The 22,995-nt window shown below is 52.4% G+C and overlaps 2 protein-coding genes across 26 annotated transcripts in view; one reads left to right on the top strand and one right to left on the bottom strand.

Annotated features, from left to right (window-relative positions):
- Positions 1–79: 79 nt before the first annotated feature.
- Positions 80–17,807, top strand: MAP3K12 (mitogen-activated protein kinase kinase kinase 12). The gene is made up of 14 exons (XM_027036277.2): positions 80–1,742; positions 10,373–10,854; positions 11,177–11,360; positions 11,540–11,731; positions 12,005–12,163; positions 12,314–12,472; positions 13,135–13,243; positions 13,469–13,578; positions 13,713–13,829; positions 13,954–14,091; positions 14,285–14,906; positions 15,096–15,166; positions 15,258–15,531; positions 15,956–17,807. The coding sequence occupies exons 2-14, from the start codon at positions 10,410–10,412 to the stop codon at positions 16,046–16,048; spliced, it is 2,673 nt and encodes an 890-aa protein (XP_026892078.1). The 5' UTR covers positions 80–1,742; positions 10,373–10,409; the 3' UTR covers positions 16,049–17,807.
- PCBP2 (poly(rC) binding protein 2) overlaps positions 17,471–22,995 on the bottom strand; it is a 21,417-nt gene continuing 15,892 nt past the window's right edge. For 15 of the 25 annotated variants that reach the window (XM_027036292.2, XM_027036299.2, XM_027036301.2 and 12 more), the window contains one exon: positions 20,017–21,471. In XM_027036292.2, coding sequence (XP_026892093.1) covers positions 21,120–21,471 — 352 coding nt within the window. In that variant the 3' untranslated portion in view covers positions 20,017–21,119. Of the gene's footprint in view, positions 17,865–20,016; positions 21,472–22,995 lie in introns of those variants that run through there. The other 10 variants (XM_027036306.2, XM_027036307.2, XM_027036310.2 and 7 more) reach the window with 1 other exon arrangement.

Here is a 22,995-nt window from a genome sequence, read left to right as displayed (position 1 = left end):
CCTGCCAGGCAGCACCGCCTTCTGGGAGGAGCAGAGCCCTCCACTATCGCTTCCCGAACTGAGGGTGGTTATGCGTGTGTGTGTGTTTTAGTAGCGTTCCGCCTTTTTTCCGCGTCTCCCCTCCCCGGGGCGGGCATGCGTACTAGTAGAGTGGAAGAGGCTAGAGGCGGGGTGGTGAGGGGTAACTCGAGCACCCGGTCCTTTGAATCCCGAGGAAACTACAAAACCCAGAAGCTCGCGCGCCATATTTGTCGCAGCTGGAGGGGCAGGGTCAGGCGTGCACGGAAAGCTTCGCGGTATAATTGGTTATTTCCGATTGCGCTGACTTGCTCCAGCAGATTGCGATTGGTTACGTTACCTAGAAGGGCGGGGACAAGGAAAGAGTCAGTTCCCCTTGGCCCCGCCTCTTTTCTGAAGAGAGGTTGTGATTGGTCCAGTGGCGAGGCGGCTGTCGGATCCTAGCTCTTTGCAGGCTCGGAGGATGGGCCTTCCTTACCTGGACGCGGGGAGGAAACTGTTCTTTGCCCCTCAAGCGGTGGAGCAGGCCGAGTCCATCTCAGGCGGTTCCCCCTCAGCGCGCGGCCTAAGCTCCTGGCCCTCGAGCCTTCGTCTCACAGCATCTGCTTCCTTTTCCTTCACCCCCCTTTCCCTTAATTCTGGCCCGCAGCCTGTCTGGTTTCAGTTCTTTTCTAAAGCCTGTTTAGAATGTCCCTAGTCAACCTTGTTGTAGCTGGCCAGGAGACCCCCTCTGGGTGCTGAGAATCAGGCTATGGTTGGGACAACAGGATTAGAAGGACACAGCATTCCTTCTGCTGTGGGTCTTGGGTCTCTCAGCTGAAGAGACAGCAAGAGAGGATTCTGGTCTTTTAAAACGAATCCACTAATCTAGGTGCAGAGCATAACACGTATTTTTGAGTTCCAGAGCTCCAGTCTCTCCTCCCCAAAGTCTCACGACCACGGAGTCAAAAGATGTAGGGGAAATCTTGTGACCTTGGAGAGAGATCACGAAAATGTCTGAGTCTAATGAGTGTTCGGAGAACGGGTCAGGTAGTGGAGGTCCAGAGGAATGTCGGAATGATAATGAGCAACACCGAAGGGGGACGGGGCACTGAGCTGAGTGGATTCCAATTGGGTAGAACTGGAGTGGTGACAATTAGGGGAAGGAAAGCTGGCAATAGCGGTATGACAAGGGAAGCAATGCTAGAGCTCTGAGCGGGTGTGGGTGGGGGGTCCCATGTTGAGGGGCTGCTGTCTAAGCGTGTAGGAGGGAGTTTATAAGGCTGGTCATAGAGGGCTCCTACGGAATCAGCGTAAGGCCCGAGGTGCGACTGCCACCAGACACCGCCTGCAGGGAGGTGAGGGGCCCAGAAGGGCCAGGGAAGAGCCTGGAGTGCGCCGGATGGCAGCAGCAGGCTCCTTTAAGAGGCCGGCGGCTCCAGCGCAGCATCCCCCGCTCAGGGCGTGTCCGTCCCGGGGGGCCAGGGGCGGGGGCCTTGGAAGGAGCGGGAGTTCGAGCAGAGTGGGGACGGGGCTAGGGGTCGGGGGGTGGGGGGAGAAAGCTGGGGCTGACACCCGTGCACCCGGACACCGCACAAGCATCGCCTGTGGCAGCGCCCCGGGTCCGGTCGAGGGCAGCGGGGGGAGGAGAGAAGGAGGAGGAGAAGGAGGAGGAGGCGGGAGCAGCATCCGGAGCCGAGCTGCAGCAGCGCCGCCTTTTGTGCTGCGGCCGCGGAGCCCCCGAGGTGAGAGCCTGGCCGAGTTGGGGGGGGGGGGGGTAGAGGGCAGGGATGGGTCCCTGTCCTGGGATCCGGGTGCAGAGGGAGGGTCGGGATGCAGATGTGGCGGGGTGGGGGAGGGTGGCGCGGGGATGCTGAGGCTGTGGGGCGGAGGAACTGGGGACCTGGACCCGACGTCTGTGGTGATGGGAAGGAGGGGAACGGAGCGGAGGGACGCCGCGGCCCAGCTTGGAGACGAAGGGCCTCTAGAGCTGGAAAGGACCGTATGGGGTGGGGGTGGGGGAGATGATTGGGGGACAGACTTAAAGGACAGCGGACAAGAGAACGTCCTCCTCTCCTCCCACTCATCCTCCAGAAGGGGAAGAGGGAAGGAGGAGGAAGACTTTGGGTCCCCTCAAGGAAGGAAAGGAAGGACGGGGGCCTGATGCACCCACCGTCCACCTCCCCACCACCCCCACTCCCACACTCGGCCCACTGCACCTGAGGGTTATAGGCTGAGAGCACCTGTGCCTGGATGCCCAGGTGATGGTCCTCCTCCCCTTCCCTTCCCTCTGATGCCCCTAATCGCCTCCAGCTGTGGCATTCACCTTCTCCATCCAGCTGTTGCTTCCTCCCCTCCCCCATTCATTTGTGGCTTTCTCCCTCTTTCTCACCTCCTGTGTCTCCCCTAACCCACTTCCCCAGCCCAGGCCTTTCAGGAACCTCCTCCCTTTCCCCCCAAACATTTCTCAAACTCCTGGGCTTAAAAATAAGCAAGAATCTGTTCCACACAGTTGTGACTCCTGATAACCATGGTGTTGGCTGAGGAGCGGCAAGAGAAGGGGTCAGAGGCTCTATAGCTAATGGACGGAAATCGGTGGGGTGCCCCTGAGCATAGAGGGAGGAGTCCCGCCTTTAGCGACTTTAACTCTGCACCTGCTCCCTCTTGGGAGGAGAGTGGGTGGGTGGCCCTCAACCAAGAGGCAGTGTGCTTGAGGTCTGTGCCTCACCCAGAGTCCTCTTGGCCACAGCAGTGCCTCCCTCCAAATAACATTCCCTTCCAACTCGTGGGTTCGACTCCATGGCTCTGGGAGCTCTGATTTTCAACTTGAGGGTCATACCAAGGGAAGGCGAGCACAAGGGATTCAGGAAGGAAAGGGCTCAAGCGCTCCCTGGCCTTCCTGTCCAGACAGCAAAGTTCCCCAGAGCTTCATTCAGGGCCTGCTCTCTCCCATCTCACGCTTCAGGCTGGCCGAAATCACTTGCCCTCTCAAGCCTACCACTCATCCGTTCTCACAGTGGGCACTGAAGTGATGCTGGGGAGACCAACAGCGTGATACCCTAACTCCAGCACCCATGAAAACACAACTAAATACCCATCCCCGGATCAAACCCCGTTATGGGCAGAGGAGGCAAGAAGTTTAGTGAGGACTGGCTTGGACGTCCTGTGTGTCCTTACAGCTGAGGGTGACAGAAACCCTCTCAAAACCAGGTGCTGTTTCCCAGTCCTTCCCCTGGAAGTAATAATGTGGTCATCTGGCTTTGCCAGGAAGAGGACCCTAAGTCCTAGTACCCACCACCCCAGACTCACCCAGTGGCTTCTCACGTGTGGCCCTACCTCTCTCTTGCCTGGGCCCAGAAAGAGGAAGGGACTAGGGAGTCAACCCCTCCAGGAGCCCCTCCCTGGGCAGAAGGAGGATACTGTGGAAATGGGCCAGCAGGCCCCACGAGGGCTTCAGGAGGGGCTGGTCCCAGACACTGGTCCGTCTGCTTCATGTGCTCCCAGAAGTACCAGGGTCATCTGTGTGTTGGGGGAAAGGTGACGTGAGGAGGCAGGGACACTATCGTAGAGGCACTCAGGATCATCCAGGATAGAAAGCCATTGGTCTTTGGTCCCGTCTTTCTTTGCTCTCCTTTTTTCCCTCGTGTTTGCCTACCTCTCTTTCCACCTGTACCCTCTCTGCTGCAGACGAGGAAAAGGGGAAGAAGGGAATCACATTTAAAAAATCTGCTACTGCTTATTAGGCACTTTCCGCATGGCTAATGTTTATGGGAGCTTCCTGTGTGCGAGGTACTGGGCTAGGAACTTTATTTGTATTCTCTTCCTAGCGTCAAAAACAAGACTAAGAGTTGGGTAGTGTTATCATCATCTCTATTTTAGGGATGAGGAAACTGGGGGCCCCTGGGTGGCTCAGTGGTTGAACGTCCGACTTCAGCTCAGGTCATGATCTCAGGGTTCGTGGGTTCGAGCCCTACGTCAGGATCTGCACTGGCAGCACGAAGCCTGCTTGGGATTGTCTGTCCCCTCCTCTCCCTGCCCTTCCCCTGCTCGCACTTTCTCTCTCAAAAATGAAAAAAACATTTATTAAAAGCAAAAAAAGTCATCTGTTCAAAGTCTGAAAAGCAGTTAGTGGCAAGAGCTTAGGTCTTGAACCCGGGCCTGCTGCCCCAGGCCTGTCTTCTTAGCCACCACGTTATATACTGTGGTACCACTGTGCCCTTTCAGAGAGAAGAAACAGGTTTGTTCAGAAGTCTCTTACTCCAGGTTGCCCACCTGGTCCGGAGCAGAGACAGGACCTCAACCAAGCCTCTCTGATTCTGAGGCCACCCACCCTCCCTGGATAGCACACTGTCCCAAGTTAGATGACAGGAATGGATGAGCACTCTGAATTTTTATTTCCTCATCTTCAATTCAAAATCGATTTTTTATTTTTTTAAGTTTATTTATTTGTTTTGAGAGAGAACAAATGAGCAGGGGAGGGGCAGAGAAAGGGAGAGACAGACTCCCAAGCAGGCTCCATGCTATCAGCCCAGAGCCCAATATGGGGCTCAAACTCCCCAACCGTGAGATCACCACCCAAGCCGAGATCCAGAGTCGAACGCTTAACCGACTGAGCCACCCAGGTACCCCAATTTGTTATTATTTTAGAAATAATTCAAAGTTATTACTGAAATATTAGAAAAAATCGATGTCACAAGAGAAAAATAAAAACACCCACAATCCCCCCTACTTAGAAACTGTTACACTTTGGTATCTGTCCTTCCAGATCGATCAATCGATCAATCTTTCTTTATTTCTTTATTATTTTTTGTCTTCCACATCTTTTTAAATGTACACCCCCACTCAGGAGCTATTTGTTTGAATGTGCTGAACTTCTTCCAGGTCCACCTGAGGGCCTGAGTAGAAGGGACCCTGTGGCCCTTCATAACTTGCTCCTATCCCTCCCTCCCCTTCGCTTCTGACCTCAAAGGGTAGGGCTGAGGGGTGATCCTGGGCCACATTGGCCAGGGGTTGAGTATGGAGTGCAGGCCTCCTCCCTTAGCCGAGAGGGGAGTGGAAAGGTAGGCTTTGCAGAGGAAGGACTGAGGATCTGGAGGGGCAGTGGCTGGGGACTCTAGCACACCACTGCCATTGTGACCTGCTTTCCCTGGAGCCTGAAGTCAAGATTTGTCCTGGGGAAGTAGAAGGTCAGAGACCAAGTCTCCCTTTTTCTGGTCAGACAGAAGAGATGGCCTCTCCAGAATCCACAAAGAGAGACCTGGTGGCCAGCCAACCAGGAAGACAAAGCCAGGAGCCAGGCACTGTGTTCAAGGCATTCCCCACATCATCTTAACCCATCCCCCCACCCCATAAGATAGGGTTGGGAGTCTTGGAGGGATTATGGTCTTTAACTGGTGGCAAAACTGAGGTTCTGGCTCTGATCTCTCCAAGTCCAAAGTTGGCTCCTTTTTCCTAAACGGCCCTGCCACCTCCCCCAGCCCTGTCACTGCCCAGCCTGCTGGAAGAAGAGGTGGTGGCAGCTTGGGGGTCTCAGGGCTTGACCTGTATATGGCCCCAGGCGGGGGGGGGGGAACAGCTGGATTTAGAGGTGATCCCCAGTGTACCCCAGGTTCTCAGGGGGAGACATTTCCCCCTCATGCAGGTATTGAGAAAGCTGTAGTTCTTTCCCTGTGTGAAGAACTTTGTATTCAAAATTTAGAAAAACAGCTGCTGCCAGTGGCCAGGAGGCAAGGTCAGGAGAGGTCGCAGTCCCTTACCCTGTCAGGAGCTCCAAAGCCCGCAGAGGTGGAACTAGCGTCCCAACATCTTGGGCCTCCTTTCCCTGCGAAGACCTGCCTTCCCACCCCCACTGGAGAGAGCCAGGGAGTCTTCCTTTTATTCTTGAGTGCACAACCAGGTTCAGGACAGGGGTGAGTGCTCAGTGTGAAAGCCCGCAATTTAGACAGATGGCCTTGCCTCTCCACCAAGCCCCCAAGACTGCCAGACATGCAGCTTGGCCTTGAGATTCTGCTGTTAGAACAGGACATTACAGGAAAGAACTCAAAGGGTTCCCTGGCCACAAGCCTCCAGCACCTCAGACGGGAGACTCCAGGAGGAAGAATAAACGGGGGGACCTCCCTGCCCCCATCCCCACCACAGGCTCCTGAGGGGGCACTCTGGGAATCACCAGCAAAGCAGAGGATCTGGTAGCTGAAACTGAATTAGGACCTCCCAGGGTGTCCGGAGAGCCTCTTCCCCTGGCGGATGTATAGTTTAGGGACCACTCTGTCCCCTCACCCAATCTGGAGTTCTGCACAGTAAGCACTTGGTAAATACGGTTGACAAAATGACAGAGATATCCACCCCCTCCTGTCACATCCCTGCCCTCCCCCCATGCTCTGCATAATTGATGGCTAGGGAGACAGCTCCCCTCCCCCAGGGTGACTGAATGTCTAGGCCAGGGGCTCCAAGCCCGCGATCTGCCCCCAAAGCCCTGGCGCCAAGGCCTAGCTGGGGGGGGACAGTGGGACACAGCTGGCAGGTTGGAGATAAAGGAAACCGTGAGGGGGTGTGTTGGGAGAGGAATCTCCAGTTGACTGCAGCTCCCTGAGGGCTGCGCTTCCCCTTACTCCCTCAGGTCAGTCTGGATGGGCCACATTAGTCAAAGAACAGGATGGGGGCTGGCCTCAGGAGCCTGGCTAGACTCCCTCCTTCTCCCTGGGTCCCATCTCGTCCTTCGGGTACTCCCACCACCCTAAAGACAAACAGGTGAAATGGCTTCTCTCTCCGTCTCCCCAGTTGCTAGTCCTGGATACCGGAGGGGCCTCTGGGGAAGCCTGGTGACCTGGAGGGAGGCTTGGCGGCAAGTGTCTGAGCACTGTCATCCTAGTGGCCAAACACCCTGCGAGGGCTGAAAACTTCCTTTTAAAACCTAGGTGTTGTGCCTAGTCAAGGCTCAGCTTCTAAATAGGAAAGAACTGGGAACGGCGCAGATGGTCTCCGCGTTTTCCAGTTCTTTCTCAGCTACTTTTCCTCAGCGTCCTCTCTGCTTTTCACATCCAGTTGTTCAGTCCATCCTTCCCAGATTTGATTCTGCCTGCGCTTCGCTCTGTTTCAGTCTCTGTGAATCTCTCAGCTCGTCCCTCCCTCCCTGGGTGTGCCTGTGGCCCTTTCTGTGTCCGTCTCCCTATCTCCCCATCTCCTGCTTTCTCTGTGGCACTGCACCCCCGATGCCAACCCAAGTCGGCTCTCCCTCCTCTCGGTGCCCCGGCTGAAGATTTGTCTGCATGACGGGTCAAGGGAGGTATGCGAAGGAGGGGAGCACGTAAGCGGCCGGCGGAGGGCACCGGGGTCCGTCCCCGCAGCCCTCCCGGTAATCGGCACATGGGCCTGCCCGGGTCAGGGGCGGGGCCCAAGCGCAGCCCCGCCCCCGCCGTCGCCGTTCACGTGACTCTGGGCTAATCTTGTCCTGGTGACTTCACACGCCGCCTCGGGCCCAGTCGTCATGGTTACGCCGCAGCGCCCAGCGCTTCCCCCAACCCGCTGTGTCCCCTCCCCTTCCCCGCCCGGACCCCCTCCTTCCGCCGCCGGCCCCCGCCTGGTCCCAGCCACGCGCCCCGCGCCACGTGATGGCCGGGAAGGAGGTCGGGAAGGGGGAGGGGGCGCCGGGGCCGTAACCCCTTCGTCCCCGCCTCGAAGGGCCCTCGTTGGGGCTTCCCGCGGGACCTGCTAGCGGCCCAATCCCTCCTGCCCTCCTCGCTGGGCACCTGCCCGGCGGGAGCGCTTGGGGGGCACAGGCGAAAGCCCTCGGGTCCTGCAGAGTAAATCCCTGGCTTGTGTTTGTCTTTGGCATTGCAGTGTGCATCTAACCCCTCCGAGGCGCCGATAGCTTGTAGCATATGTTGAGGATTGAGAGACTGGGTCTGTGACTTCAGCTTTCTGAGCCTCAGTTTCCTGCAGAATATAAAGGGACCAATGGTAACGGCTCCTTCCCTGGATGGTGGCGAAGAGCCAGGGAGCTACTGAGTACGTGGTGTAGGGACGGTCTTGAAGACGACCGTCCTGCCAGCGCACCTGATGCCTGGCGAAGCCCTGGGATCCCTTGCGCGAAAGCTAGAGTCCAGGCTCTCAGAGGAGTCAGACACGCCCGAACACACCGTGCATCCAGGATAATAGGACCCATGACGGGGGAAGCACGGGGGGGGGGGGGGGGGCTGTGCCAGCCCCAGAAGGGACATGAACTCCGAGTGGCAGGGAGAGGGAGGAAGAAGACTTCGAGGATGGAGATTTGGAGAGATGGGGCTTGAGAAGAGAAGGCCTGGGGGTGGAGCTTGAGCCTCTTCCTGGCTAAGGCACCCTGGGCAGATTATCCAATACCTCTGTCACTAGGGGTGAGTTTCATTTTGAGGATTAAATGAGTTAATGCGCCTACTGACAGAGGCTAACATACATAGAAAGCCTTCCATAAGAGTTAGCCGTTATTATTAGATGTCCTGGCACAAAAGCCCGATGGTATCCTGGTATCAGGCACAGTTCTGTATGGGCCGGGTACCAGCAGCAGTGGGAGAGGAGGCTGGGGAGGGACCAGAGCATGGAGATGAGGCTAGGCTGCTGGACCAAGGGCAGTGAGGGTCACTAAAGGGTTTGAAACAAGAGGGGGTACTGGCCAATCTGTGTTTTAGAAAGATCCTTGAAAGGGCTGGTGGAAAATGAAGCAGGGGGAGCCAAGAAAGTATAGACTACGAGTCAGTTGTTCTGGGCTAAGTGACGCAGCTAACGAGGCCTGAACTAAGACAGTAATGTAGGACTCAAGAGAATAGAATGGCACTGGGTCAGCTTTACAGATGGCCAGATTCAAGTAGGAACCACCTGAGGTGCTTGTTACATATGCGGGTTCTAGGCCCACCCCACACCCAATGAAAAAGTCCTTGAGAGGCCTGGAAACTTGTTACAAGAGCTGAGACCATCCGAGGTGCCAAACCTCTAGGTCTATCTGTGTCATCATCCAGTGACCCCTTTTTATGTGTGGATGCCTGTCCCTCCTCGCCCGTTGTGATTCCGAGGCTCTGGTGCAAGGGTTCGGGGAGGACCCTATTCTGAGGAACAGTTAGAGGATCCCTGTCCTCAGGAATCCTCACATCTCATGGTTTGTTAGCTCACTGGAGGTGGAGGGAGACAAGACCAGGGCTCCAGCTGTCAAGCTCTGGGCAGGTTTGGGATAGGTTGAAGAATTTGCTGTGCCTGAGTGAGAGCTCGCTTACCCCTTTGTACCGTTGGAGAAATTGAGGCCGGGATCCAGTTTGCCCGAGGTCACACAGCCAGGAAGTGGCAAAGGCTAGAATTCAGTTTTTTTTGTTTTGTTTTTTTTTTTTTTGGTTTAATGGTTACTTTTTAAATAGCACCTGGTTACAAATTGGGACACATCTCCCCTGTCTGGAAAGCTGGTCCTTGGTTTGGGCAGCTGGGGATGGGAATGGAGAAAGAGGAAAGGAGACGGGGCCTTCTGTAACCACCCCCCTGGGGGAGCAGCAGATCAGGTGGCAGTGCTAAGGGGGGTGAAGCAGTAGGCAACCTCGTTCTGACACCGCTTCTGTACCTGCTCTGGGTCCGCCTTTGCCCCCAGCTGTGTGTGTGCCCCCCCCCCCCGTCGGGGACAGGAGAGCTGATTGGTTGCGGGCTTCACTTACTGGCGAGGCCCGGGTGTGTACCCGTGAGCCCTGGAGAGGGAGACCCAGATGGGAGCCCTGTGTGTGCCTTGGGATGACTCTCACCCGAGTTTAGTGTCCCTGAGAGGCCTCGGCTGTTTCACGTGTAAGTACACGAGCGGGAGCCCCGGGTGCAGCACCGGTATGTGGGAGGCCCAGGAACGTCATCGAAGAGTGCCTGAGCGTCACCCGCCTGTGCCTCAGTGCGAGGGAGATCTAAGTGTGTGCCTACTGTGTGTCTAAGGTTGAGACTCAAAACATGCATGCCTGAGAGACCTTTATGTGACCTGTGTGTGTGCATGGGAGCTTCAAGTGGAAGAAAAATGAGCTCCGGAGGGGACTTTCAGTAATCTTACAAGGCTAAGGGAATTAGTCTGTGACCAGAGTACTTGAGTTTCAGACCTATCTTACCAGTATGTACGTACCTGAGTGGGGCTGTTACCTGTGTCTGCTTGAAAATGATACTCAGGTATGTTACTAATAGATGCTTGAGAGCCAGCTTGTGGATCGGGTTCCTTAGAGGCGTCCCAGGTGAAACGTGGAGGGTACCCGAGGGCGAGGGAGGCTGAGTGTGGTTTCCAGGAGGGCTGTGGTGAGCCCAGATCCCCTACCCAGGCCTCCCTGCCTCTGGGGTGAGCGTTCCAAGCTGGCACACCTCGGGCCCACCGTCCCTCCTTCCTTTGTTTCCATAGGGCCCACCGCCGGCCACCACACCGGGCCCCGGAGGCCATGGCCTGCCTCCACGAGACCCGCACACCCTCCCCTTCCTTTGGGGGTTTCGTGTCCACCCTAAGTGAGGCGTCCATGCGCAAGCTCGACCCAGACACTTCCGACTGCACCCCCGAGAAGGACCTGACGCCTACCCAGTGTGTACTTCGAGATGTGGTGCCGCTCAGCGGGCAGGGTGGGGGCGGACCCAGCCCCTCCCCAGGCGGAGAGCCACCCCCTGAGCCTTTTGCTAATAGTGTCCTGCAGCTTCACGAGCAGGATGCAGGGGGCCCAGGGGGAGCCACTGGGTCCCCTGAGAGTCGGGCGTCCAGAGTTCGAGCAGATGAGGTGCGGCTGCAGTGCCAGAGTGGCAGTGGCTTCCTGGAAGGGCTCTTCGGCTGCCTGCGCCCCGTCTGGACCATGATTGGCAAAGCCTACTCCACCGAGCACAAGCAGCAGCAGGAAGGTAGGCCGCGTCTTCGCGGGGGCCCGTCTCACCGAGATCTATGGGCCCTCGCCGCCTCATCACCTGATGACCCTTTGCTTCCCCGAGCCCAGCCACGGCCCCTTATCCGTCCACCAGCCGTCGACTTCCCTGCCTCGTAGGATGCCCGTCTGTTCCCACAGCGGGCCCCCCAAACCTAGTCTTCTTGGTCTGCTTTGGCTGCTTTTCAGCCTCGGCCGCCCTGAGTCACTTCGGCCGGCCCAGCGCTTTCCCCCCGCCTGCCCATCACAAGGCCGAGTGTGGCTTTCTCTGAGCCTTGTGGCACTGTGCCTCCTGTTCACAGACCTTTGGGAGGTCCCCTTTGAGGAAATCCTGGATCTGCAGTGGGTGGGCTCAGGGGCCCAGGGCGCTGTCTTCCTGGGGCGCTTCCACGGGGAGGAGGTGGCTGTGAAGAAGGTACGGGACCTGAAGGAGACTGACATCAAGCACCTCCGAAAGCTGAAGCACCCCAACATCATCACCTTCAAGTAAGGGCCAGGGCAGGGGCCACTCTGCTGTGGGCAGGGACCTGCCTGGGCAGCAGGGATCAACTCCACCTTTTCCTAGAGACGATGCCCGAACAGGGTGGGTGGGAACGGGGGCTCCAAGTGTGAATCAGGGGAGTGCTGGGCTGGCTGAGGCCCTCACACCGCCGTTTGGCCCCCAGGGGCGTGTGCACCCAGGCTCCCTGCTACTGCATCCTCATGGAGTTCTGCGCCCAGGGCCAGCTGTACGAGGTACTGCGGGCCGGCCGCCCTGTCACCCCCTCATTGCTGGTTGACTGGTCCATGGGCATCGCCGGTGGCATGAACTACCTGCACCTGCACAAGATTATCCATAGAGACCTCAAGTCCCCCAAGTGAGTAAGCAAGCACGCACAGAGAAGCTGGTGCGCGTGGTCTCCTGCAGGTGACCCCACCTCTTAGCGTAGCCGTGTCCCAGCTTCCAGACCCTGTCCTAAGCTCATGTGGCCGTCTCAAAAACCCCTCTCAAATGACAGTCCTGTCTCGGGAGGGCCGTGGCAAGCCCCCTACCTCTGGGTGTCCCAAGGGACTTCACACAGGAAGTTAGCTGCTGCAGCTAGATGAGGTGCGGAGGGGCCTGGACCCCAGCTGACTACGATCTTTACCAGCATGCTAATCACGTACGACGATGTGGTGAAGATCTCCGATTTTGGCACTTCCAAGGAGCTGAGTGACAAGAGCACCAAGATGTCCTTTGCAGGGACAGTAGCCTGGATGGCCCCTGAAGTGATCCGCAATGAGCCTGTGTCTGAGAAGGTCGACATCTGGTGAGGGCCAGGTTGAGGACTGCGACTGGCAGGTGGCCAGCCCTGGGGAAGGAGGGAGCTTCGGGGGCCTGAGGCAAGGAGAGGAGCCTGACAGCCAGGGCCTCTCAAGGGAGCCCCTCTCAAGGGATGTCCCCTCTTATCTATCCCCAGGTCCTTTGGTGTGGTGCTGTGGGAACTGCTGACTGGAGAGATCCCCTACAAAGACGTGGATTCCTCAGCCATCATCTGGGGCGTAGGAAGCAACAGTCTCCATCTGCCTGTGCCCTCCAGCTGCCCGGACGGCTTCAAAATCCTGCTTCGCCAGTGCTGGTAAGGGTGGCCTGGCAAAGCTGGGAACACAGGGTTGTTGCTGATGATTAGCCAGCACCTAGGACCCAGCATCCTGAACACAGAAAAAGGGACAGATCTCCCTCATATGGCTTTCCAAGGCCCCTGGATTCAGGGCACGGGTCAAGGGGACTGCAGTTTCCAGCGGAGTGTTGCTGGACCGATCCAGAACCTGCGAGGGTACAGTAGATCGCGCAATGCAACACTGAGCTAGTGGCATCCTCGTCTGTAAAACAGGGACACCAGTGTCTGCCATCCAGAGCTGCTCTGGTGCGCCTGCGAAGGGCAGGCACGGCTGCCCAGCATGGGGGTTTGAGCCTCAAGTTGGCCACCCTAGAACTCAGGAAGGAGGAGGGCCTTGGACTCCCGTTTGGGACCTAGACTCTGAAGGGAGGGTTGAAGATCTCTAATCTTTGGTTAACCATTTCCCACAGTAGGTTTCTTTTAATGGAATGAACTCAGAAAAAGGTGTTTTGGCAAACAAGTTGGAAAACAGGATTAGATAGGCTTCCTTACGGCGGGACTTTTGTCACAGAGTACATTCTAGGATTCTCCAGGACGTGCTTTGGAGAAGGATGCCCTAGTTCCTTTCTGGTCTTCCCTGAAATAATCCCTTTGTCTCCTCCAAACTCCATTCCCTCCAGGAACAGCAAGCCACGAAATCGTCCATCATTCCGTCAGATCCTGCTGCATCTGGACATAGCCTCAGCCGACGTCCTCTCCACACCCCAGGAGACTTACTTTAAGTCCCAGGTGTGCTATGGGTGGAAAAGGAATACCTCAACTCCTGCCCTGTGGGGAGGCGGGGAAGGGCCGACTGGATGGCAGGTTAGCTCTTTAAGAGGGCCGAGACCCCATCTTGACCAGTCCTACGCCTACTCCCCTCTTGCTCCTGGTCTGTAGCAGGGCAGCACCTGTATAGGCTTCCTACGGGTGTGAGGTCGGTCCCTCACCCCTCATTGTCTGTCCACCCCCTAGGCAGAGTGGCGCGAAGAGGTAAAGCTGCACTTTGAAAAAATTAAGTCAGAAGGGACCTGTCTGCACCGCCTAGAAGAGGAGCTGGTGATGCGGAGGCGGGAGGAGCTCAGGTGTGTGCCTGTGTCTGGGAAGGGGACACCTTCTGTCTGGACAGCAGGGACCGTGGACCAGTTCCCAGAGACTGGGACAGATTACGGTACCAGGTGACGCTAGGTCACCCGGGAGACCCTTCTGCCTGTTTCAGACACGCCTTGGACATCAGGGAGCACTATGAAAGGAAGTTGGAGAGAGCCAACAACCTGTACATGGAACTTAATGCACTCATGCTGCAGCTGGAGCTCAAGGAGCGGGAGCTGCTCAGGTAACCACGTGCTCCCCGTGCATCAGATCTCCAGTCTTCGTGGAGCAGTGTGTGATGCAGTGAACCTCTTGAGCCTGGGTCCCCCTTTCTGACCACATGCCCAACTGAGGTGTCTGGTCTTTAGGAGGGAACAAGCTTTAGAGAGGAGGTGCCCAGGTCTGCTGAAGTCACACCCTTCCCGAGGCCTCCTGCATGGGAACACGATGGAGAAGCTCATCAAGAAGAGGAACGTCCCACAGAAACTGTCACCCCACAGTAAAAGGTGGGACCAGAGTTCACAAGTGCCAAGGTTTAAGAATGGTAAGGGGAATGCCGGAGGCATGGGTAGAGGTCAAGGAGGCCAGGAAGATTGATCTATAGGTGGGGAGATGTGCTTCATACTACCCAGGTTAGGGAGGGCTTTCAGTGGGTCAATTTGTGAATCTCAGACTTGTACTTTTTCCCTCTTCCCCCAGGCCAGATATCCTCAAGACTGAATCTTTGCTACCTAAACTTGATGCTGCCCTGAGTGGGGTGGGGCTTCCTGGGTGTCCTAAGGGCCCTCCCTCGCCAGGACGGACTCGCCGTGGGAAGACTCGTCACCGCAAGGCCAGCGCCAAGGGCAGCTGCGGAGACCTGCCTGGGCTTCGTGCAGCTTTGCCGCCCCATGAACCTGGGGGACCAGGAAGCCCAGGGGGGCTAGGAGGGGGACCCTCAGCCTGGGAGGCCTGCCCTCCAGCCCTCCGTGGGCTCCACCATGACCTCCTGCTACGAAAGATGTCGTCATCGTCCCCGGATCTGCTGTCAGCAGCACTGGGAGCCCGGGGCCGAGGGGCCACGGGGGGAGCAGGGGACCCTGGCTCACCACCTCCAGCCCGGGGAGACACTCCGCCGAGTGAGGGCTCAGCACCTGGCTCCACCAGCCCAGATTCACCTGGGGGAGCCAAAGGGGAGCCACCTCCACCAGTAGGGCCTGGTGACGTAGGGCTGCTGGGAACTGGAAGGGAAGGGACAGCGGGACGGGGAGGAAGCCGGGCTGGGTCCCAACACTTGACCCCAGCTGCACTGCTGTACAGGGCTGCTGTCACCCGAAGCCAGGTAAAGTATGGGGTGGTTCCTAAGCTCTTTCCCTTTCCTTGTTCTCCCTGGGACCCCCAGTCCGTAACTCATTTCCCATATTAGGTTTTCATCTTAAACCATTCCCTACTTAACCCTTATGACTACATTCCCTCCTCGAGTCCTTGCTGACCTCGTCTTTTGACCACAGTCCCCTCATCTCTCCTGTAGAAACGTGGCATCTCATCAGAGGAAGAGGAAGGAGAAGTGGACAGTGAGGTAGAGCTGACATCGAACCAGAGGTGAGTGACACAGTACAGGAGGCAGTGACACGGTCTTGCTTCTTGGGCTGCAAGGCATGCTGACTGTAGCCCCTGCCTCCCCAACATACAGGTGGCCTCAGGGTCTGAACATGCGCCAGTCACTATCCACCTTCAGCTCAGAGAATCCATCTGATGGGGAGGAGGGCACAGCCAGTGAGCCTTCCCCCAGTGGCACACCTGAAGTCGGCAGTACCAACACGGATGAGCGGCCGGATGAGCGGTCTGATGACATGTGTTCCCAGGGCTCAGAAATCCCACTGGACCCACCTGCTTCAGAGGTGGTTCCTGGCCCCGAACCCAGCTCTTCATCCATCCCACACCAGGACCTACCCAGAGGGGAGCAGGTAAGTCACAGAAACAGCTAGGTATTAAGGGGCAGATGCTTAGTCATTTGGAATCTACTGGGTAAACAGGAGCAGAGGCCAGAAAGCTAGGTATTTAGCCTCCAAGTCACTCAGCAGCTGAGCCCAGTTCCCTCCCTATCAAAGAGCAAACATCCACATGGTAGAATTTGAGAGGCCCTAGGATAGAGCACATAGTATGGTTAGTAGGTTAGTAACGTTGCTTGTATGTATAAATTGCAGCCAAGAGCAATCCTGAAACCAGGAGTCTGGTGCCTTGGTAATGGCCTGAGCAAAGATCTGAAGCAGTGAAGTCTGAACTGCTGGCTGTTACAGAAACCTCAGTGAAGGATCTTGAAGGAATCTATTTTCTTTGTAATGCCAAGAGATGCTGAGCCTCACTTCACTGCATTTCTACTCTTCACAGGGCCTTCCTGAGGACTCAGACTGTGACAGCACTGAACTGGACAACTCCAACAGTGGTGAAACCTTGCAGCCTCCAGCCTCCCTCCCTCCATGAAAGCCACTCTTATTCCTGTACATAGAGAAATATTTATATAAATAATATATAAGCGCCACATAATCAACAGAGAAAGATGGGGCTGTCCCAGCCTTAAGTCAGGCTCAAGGGAGTCTGACCCCTGACCCAATTCACCTGAAACTCTAGGGATACTGGCAGCTGTGGAAGTGAAGGACAAGCACTACCCTAGAGCTGTGGGTGTGGGCAAACTGGCCCCTTCCTGCTTCACCCCATTATGTTCAGCAAGCGGTAAGGCAATAGAAAATCCAGACTTGCCTCTTATGTTCCTCTATACTCTTTCCCCCCTGACCCTGGGGAGGAGGAAAGGGAGCCACTTAGACTGCACCCCCCCCCCCCCCCCCCCGTTTACTCTGTTTACACATTTTGCACTTGGGAGGAGGGAGGCTAAGGCTGGGTCCTCCCCTCGGAGGTTTCTCAGGTGGCAATGTAACTAATTTCTTTGTCCCTCCATTTCTCTGCCCAAGCCCTGGCTTAGGGCCTAGGGGGAGTTTAGGAGATTGTGAAAGCATGTGATGGCTCAGGCTGAAGAAATGGGATGTTGTTTTAAGTCCCTGCTTTTATCCTGGTGCCTGATTGGGGTGGGGACTGTCATATTGTAATCCCTGTGAAAAATCTTAAAATATAACCACTCCATGCAGGCCCAGCTGTTGAGGGTTTTTTTGATGAATGTATGGGGTAGTACACATGCTCAAGTAGGAGCCTTAGGCTCCATACATTATCTGAGACTCTGGACAAGTTACAAATTATTCCCTCCTTTTATGTGGGGTTTTTTTTTGTTTTTTTTTTTTACTAAATGAACATCACTTAAAGTTCCAACCTTCTAAAATTATCTGCAAAAATGGGAACAGGTACATCTTTCTAAAGGACTTCAGTAAAAGGACAGAAAATGTTACAACACCCATTTTTATGAAGAGAACTGTAAATGAATAGTTATTCAAAACAGGAAAACTGGTCTTTTAGCTTGGCCGACAGGACAGACATGCCCAGCAACCTGAATCCCAGTCAGACATGCATCCAACTGCTTCCGAAGTATGCATGTGCATCCTTCCTTCCCCACCCCACTGCCCATCCAGTGGAAGTGCTTGCCTACTCTCTGCAGACAAGTCCTAGGAAAATTTAACCCCCAAACTTTCGGACAAAGGGCACACAACCAGCTTGCAACAGCTATTAGGTCATTTTGCAATGAAGGCTCAAGGGAACACTGGATCAAGGGCTACAAAAAAAAAGATGGAGTGGTAAAACAGAAGAAAACATCTTAACTGGAATAAAGCCTTCTATTCAAAACCCAAGCAGGGTCCTTGTCCTTTGAGGCATAAGAGGTGCAAAGAGAACGGCAAGACAACAGGAATAAAACCCACATGAATCACTGTGGCATCCAGTTTCTATTCACAAAGAAAAAGCTCCAGTCCATCTTTTAATTTTTTTGAAAAATTCCTGACATTACAGAACTAAACTGAAATGTATTAATATTCCACTCTTACATTTCCATGACAAACAGAAAAAAAAATTCATGAGCCAAAAAAAGGGGGGAGGGGAGAAGCTTATAAAACTAAATATGGATCTCAGCATTAACAGCTGAACAGAGAAAGGAATTAAAACGCTTTAATTAAAAAATCACGAGTGGATGATAAAGTGTGTAGAAACTGAAAATTTACAAACTATTTAAAACCTGGAATCGCTGACTGTTCAGAAACTACACAGATGGATCATGGGTGGTGGTGAACAGCAGAAAGGGATTATGGATGAATCTGCATTGTTCTAGCTGCTCCCCATGCCACCCGTCTCCGAGGAAAGCCTGTAACACAAAAAATAAACAACTCAAATTAGTTTTCTGAATGCCCAGCTGCACCTCACCTCCAAGAACTGTTAGCCTAGTTGGTGAGATGTGAAGGAGTACATAGTGTTTCAGTATCAAGGGAGACGTTTAAAGATTTGTTGGATTGGTGCTTGGTACCAGGATCCTGTAACCCCTGCAATCCAAGCTTCCTGAGCCAAATTACCTCCGAACAGAAGGAAACAGACTCTGTTACCAACTGTGGGTGTTCTAATGATGCTCTTTGGAATATTTGTGGGAGATGTTAAATGCTTTCCAAAAATATGCCACACACTAAAACCTCCTCTTACAGGGTCACAATACACAGAAGCAACTTTTCTTTCTTTACTGAGCTTATTTTAGCTCCTCCCAAGCTACTGATAGAAAGCAGCTTAGGAAACACTGATCTGAAAGTAGCTTCATGAGGCTAACGTTGAAACATCAAAAAAGGCTTCAGTCCTGGGGTTTTTTTTTTTTTTTTTTTTTTTTTAGCACTGTGAAGGTTATTCCTATTAAGAAAATCCTAAACGCTAGGAGAGGTTAAAAGAACAGCAAGTATAGTTTAAGTATGGGTCAAGAATTATACCCAACCCATAGTTTTCAGGACTTAAAGCAGAAGCCAACATGTTTCAACAACTCCCTAGTTCATTCTAGAAGCTCCGAAAACCTGTTGTTTCCTTAAGCTAAACTCTCCATCCAAACATACCCAGCTACGATGCCTTCTGTCTCAAAAATATCATTTGAGGTCCTGGAACCCAATTTTGGGCTCTGATGGAAAAGTAAGCATTTAGTCTGCTTCACTGCACAGTCAGCAAGTCTTAGCTCCCACTTTGAACAGAACTATATGTGTAACAGTTTCAATTCCTAAATTTAGTTCATAAAAATCTTTAACTGTCATAACCTATTTGTGGTATCTAGTCAAAAGAAAATGAATGGTATTTTGTCATCTCCATCCCTTCCACAACAATGTAAAGCCAAAGGCTGGTCCGAAGGGGGGACGAGGACACCCAAGATCCAGGAAATAGGTCAACTACAAACTGTATTTAATTTTATATCTGAAATTGTATTTCTACCTCAGCATAAAGGGGAATAGTTCTTTAAGGGGGCTGATTCTTGCCAACATCAAAATAGGAGGACCTAGGGCAACATAAACTGTAAGCCCTGAACAAAAGAGTTTAGTGACGAGTGAAGCTTTAGGAAAGGAGCTGCTGGAAACAGTTTAGATCTAGGACCCAAAGAAATCAAGTTCATGCAAGAAGGTGATGACACTCTAGCACCAAAAAGAACTCAAAGAACTATCCAGAATTTATACACACCCTAAGCATTGATTGAGGCAGGAGGTATAGAAGGGGCAAGAAGGGAAAAACCCAACCATAATCACACTAAGGACACTATGATAGAAGGACCACATGGGGGAGCCGAAAAGTTTTTAAAAATTGAACATCAAGTACCTTTGGTGGTGGCAGTCGACACCTTAAACCTCTGCTTCCTTCCCCACAATCCTCCTTTAGGGAATACTCATTAGGTAAAGAGGCCTTCTAATCAAGAACTAGATAAAATAAAAACCAGGTCTCTTGGGGGGGGGGGGGATGGTACCAGCAAAATTAAGTCATAACTACAGAAAGAGCTTATGAAGGGAAAGCTGGACCATATGATAAAGGAGCAGCCAGCAACTAACAAGAAAAACTACCTGGACAGGTTTGCTCCTCTAGTCGTTCATGCAGACTTTGGGACAAGTTACTAATTCATAGGGCCAACCTAGGATTGAGGGACCACAATGGCATGAGATAATACATTGCAACACTTACAAGCAATTAGTTTTTTAACACTGTAAACCAAATGGGATGTGTGTGTGCGTGCTGGGGGGGGGGGGGGGCGGCGGATGGCAGGAATTTCTACACTAGTTCTCTAATGCCTTGCGAAGAACCATATACGTTCAGGTTGAATTGAAGACTATCAGAGGCCTTCTGCCATCACACCTACAGCATTTCTGGTCTTTTGTGGAGACAGAACTGTGGTCCTTGGGATAAGGAAAATAAGGCTTCAGGGAGATTAAAAGTACACTTGAGGGAAAGTAAAGTTGTTACTGCCAACTAGTCACTCATGTGATCTGTGAACTTAAATTCTCCAAGGCTTTTGTTTTTTTTTAATCTGATAAGGGAATGGATTGCTGAGTTATAGCTGACCTTAAAGGTTCCAAGTTTAGAATTCTCAATTCATGACAGGGCTGGTGGGAGACAGAAGGGTGGGCAGGGAATAGAAGGAAGTGTAAAGGGACTTAATCAGGGTTGGTTTAGGAGGACTGGAGAATCCTGTCAAATTCTGGATGATGTTACAGTTGCTTGTTCAAGATCTACCCAGTGTCAGAGGAAGAGGGGTTAATTCTCATTCAGAGGAACGCAGACAAAAGCCAGCAAACTTTATTGGACTTTTCCCAACTTGCCTCCTCATTCTAGGTAAAGAAGTAACTTCTTTATATGTATGTTCTGTAAAAGATCCTCAAAGTAACCACTAACCAGAGGAAACAAGCCTGGGATGGACACCCTTGTTACCTGCTATTGGCAAGGTAAGGGATTTTAGAAGTCAGAGAAACTGTTCTCACTAAAGAATCTTAATGGCAATTATGGAAGACCTTCAGGATTTAATCTGCTGCAGGCCCATCTCCTTTTGTGGGGAATGACAAAGGACGACAACTAAATTAACCAGGGATACAAACAAGCCCGAGTCAGTTTTACACAATCCCTAAATTGAGTAGCCACAGGTCACAAGCTCCCCACCCCTTTACCCTTCACAGCACACAATCAACTAAAGTTCTTACTGTGGCAACTTTATTACAGCTAGAAACACAAATCTGGCCAAGAAGGCCTGCTGATAACCATTAAATAATTTAAAAAAAAAAAAGTTAACGGAGAAGCTTTTATTCATTAACACAGAGCCTAACACATTGTTATATTGCAATGCAGAATAAAGCTACAAAAAAGTAACAGAATGAAAAAGAAGAGCAAGAACTGTGGCTCTAGATAAAGAATTCAACAAGTCAGACTCTGAAACAGGCACTCCGATGAAATGGCCTAAACCTAGCCCCAGGTTACCATTGCCCCCACCCCCACCCTGTTATTCCCAAAATAGTAAAAAGGAAACGGTCACAAGCTCACAATTGTTTGGTTCTCACCAATGTTAACAAAGAAAAACAAAATAAACCAAGGAATACTTGAGGGGGTGCCTCAAGATATTCAATCAGTAGGGGGAGAATCTCTGTTTCTCGCCTTTCAGTTTGTTAGTTACACATGGCACGGCAGAGGTGGTGGTGGTGGTAGCTGAAGCCCCGGTACCCTTAGCAGCAGACACAACATTTAGAGCCAGGAGAGGGATGGGTTTCATGCCAAGCAGACTGGAGACACAAGGGGCGGTCGGAAGAGGGTTGGGGAGGCTGGAGGGTGCGTCGGAGGTCCCCGCTGTGGCGAGCGAGGGGGTGGTGGTGGAGGAGGAAGAAGAAGAAGAAGGGGTGGAGGGTTGAGAGAGGTTGATGCTGAGGTGATCAGGGATCGTGACGGAGGCTGCCTGGGAGGAGGGTTTAGCGTTTTCTAAACTGTAACAGAGGAAAAAAAGGAACAAAAAAAAAAGGGTGGGTGGAAGGGAAGACCACAAAAGGGAAAAAGTACAGGACAAAAACTGCTTGTTACCAGTTAAGTGCCTCTGGTTGCACATTAGGAAGACCTAATACCAACTTGTAATAAGCTACCTTTCTTTAAGTCTGTGTCCCACCCTCTAAAAATGTATACTTTGCCAAATTCCATTCCACGATGCTATTTAAAACTGCTATGGTGAAGGAAAAGCTGACAGACTGAGAAAAGAAATCACACAGAGCACACTTCCGTGGATCTGACACATGAATCCAACTCAGGAGTCAAAGGATTTCAAAGTAGAAAATGAAACAATACTTGTACCAATCTCCAAACAAAGAACAAATGTCTCTCACCCACCAATCACTTGTGAAGCTGTGGAATATTATACAGAATTAGAAAATTTTCCCCCTAGCACTGAAGTTTGCTTCCATCTCCACAGCAAACTAACCAATATATCACGATGGGAAAGGACAAGAAACCAAAGTAGGTCACTAATTTCAAAACTTTAAAGAATGTAGCATTTTCAAAGAAAAATGCTGAGAACAGAAGTATAGATAAGAACTAGGAAAGCTTCATTTCTGGTAGGAGGAGGGGGTGAGAAAAAAAGCCTTTTGTTTTTGACTGATCATACTTCTAATAGAGACCTTACAGAATTGGAACATACTCCTGCACTGCTGAAAACCTCATTTAAAAATATAAAAATACGCCTCTATTCTTAAAATAAACTCTAAATAATAGTAATGATCTGGCAGCTCCCAAATGCCTGCATGTTTCTAAAGCAGAACTGCAGTATTTGCTGAGAACTGTCTGGACAACCTGCCCCACAAGTTTAACTCTTTAAGGGCAGGGACCCTCCTCTTAAGATTTCATTTTGTTTACCGAAGTCCAGAGACCCTTACAATCCATAAAGCAGGGGATAAAGAAAGGACTCAGACTGACAGAATAAGAGCAGAAACATTCAGACTCCATTACTGAAAGCAGAGAAATCTTTCTTGCCTGGTAGTAAAACTAGTTTGCTTTTTGTATTCAAACTGGGCCAAGATGGGGAAGTGAAGAGTAAGCTTTGTGCATGTACAGTCTTTGCTTCGGTGTTAAATGAAGCTTTAAAAAGTTGTAACACAAATTCAGTTTGGACAGTTTCATTAAATAGGATGACTCTAAATAACCAGCCATTCAATAAACTAAGGATGATCCTGAAAAGAGTGACTGAATCAGGAAACTCTGGTGAAGTTCTGGTTCCTTCCAATGTAGACACTGACCCAGGTACAGGAGTCAAACAAACCGCTTCCATTTAAGCACTACCTGACAATATTCAGAGCAAGCCTACCCAAGCAGAAGAAAGCCATCTCCAGCTTCCAAGAACATGATTCTTGCCACTTAACTCCTCCCCATACCCCCATTAGAAACAAGACAACAAACCTTTCCAAACAGCCTATGCAGAAAGTTTACCACCATTTCACACTAAAATGTTAAGAATTTGATGTGCT

This window comes from Acinonyx jubatus, chromosome B4 (assembly GCF_027475565.1).
Source record: "Acinonyx jubatus isolate Ajub_Pintada_27869175 chromosome B4, VMU_Ajub_asm_v1.0, whole genome shotgun sequence".
Lineage (NCBI taxonomy): Eukaryota > Metazoa > Chordata > Mammalia > Carnivora > Felidae > Acinonyx > Acinonyx jubatus.
The sequence above is the reverse complement of the archived record's forward strand: the minus strand, read 5'-3'. Positions and strand labels throughout refer to the sequence as shown.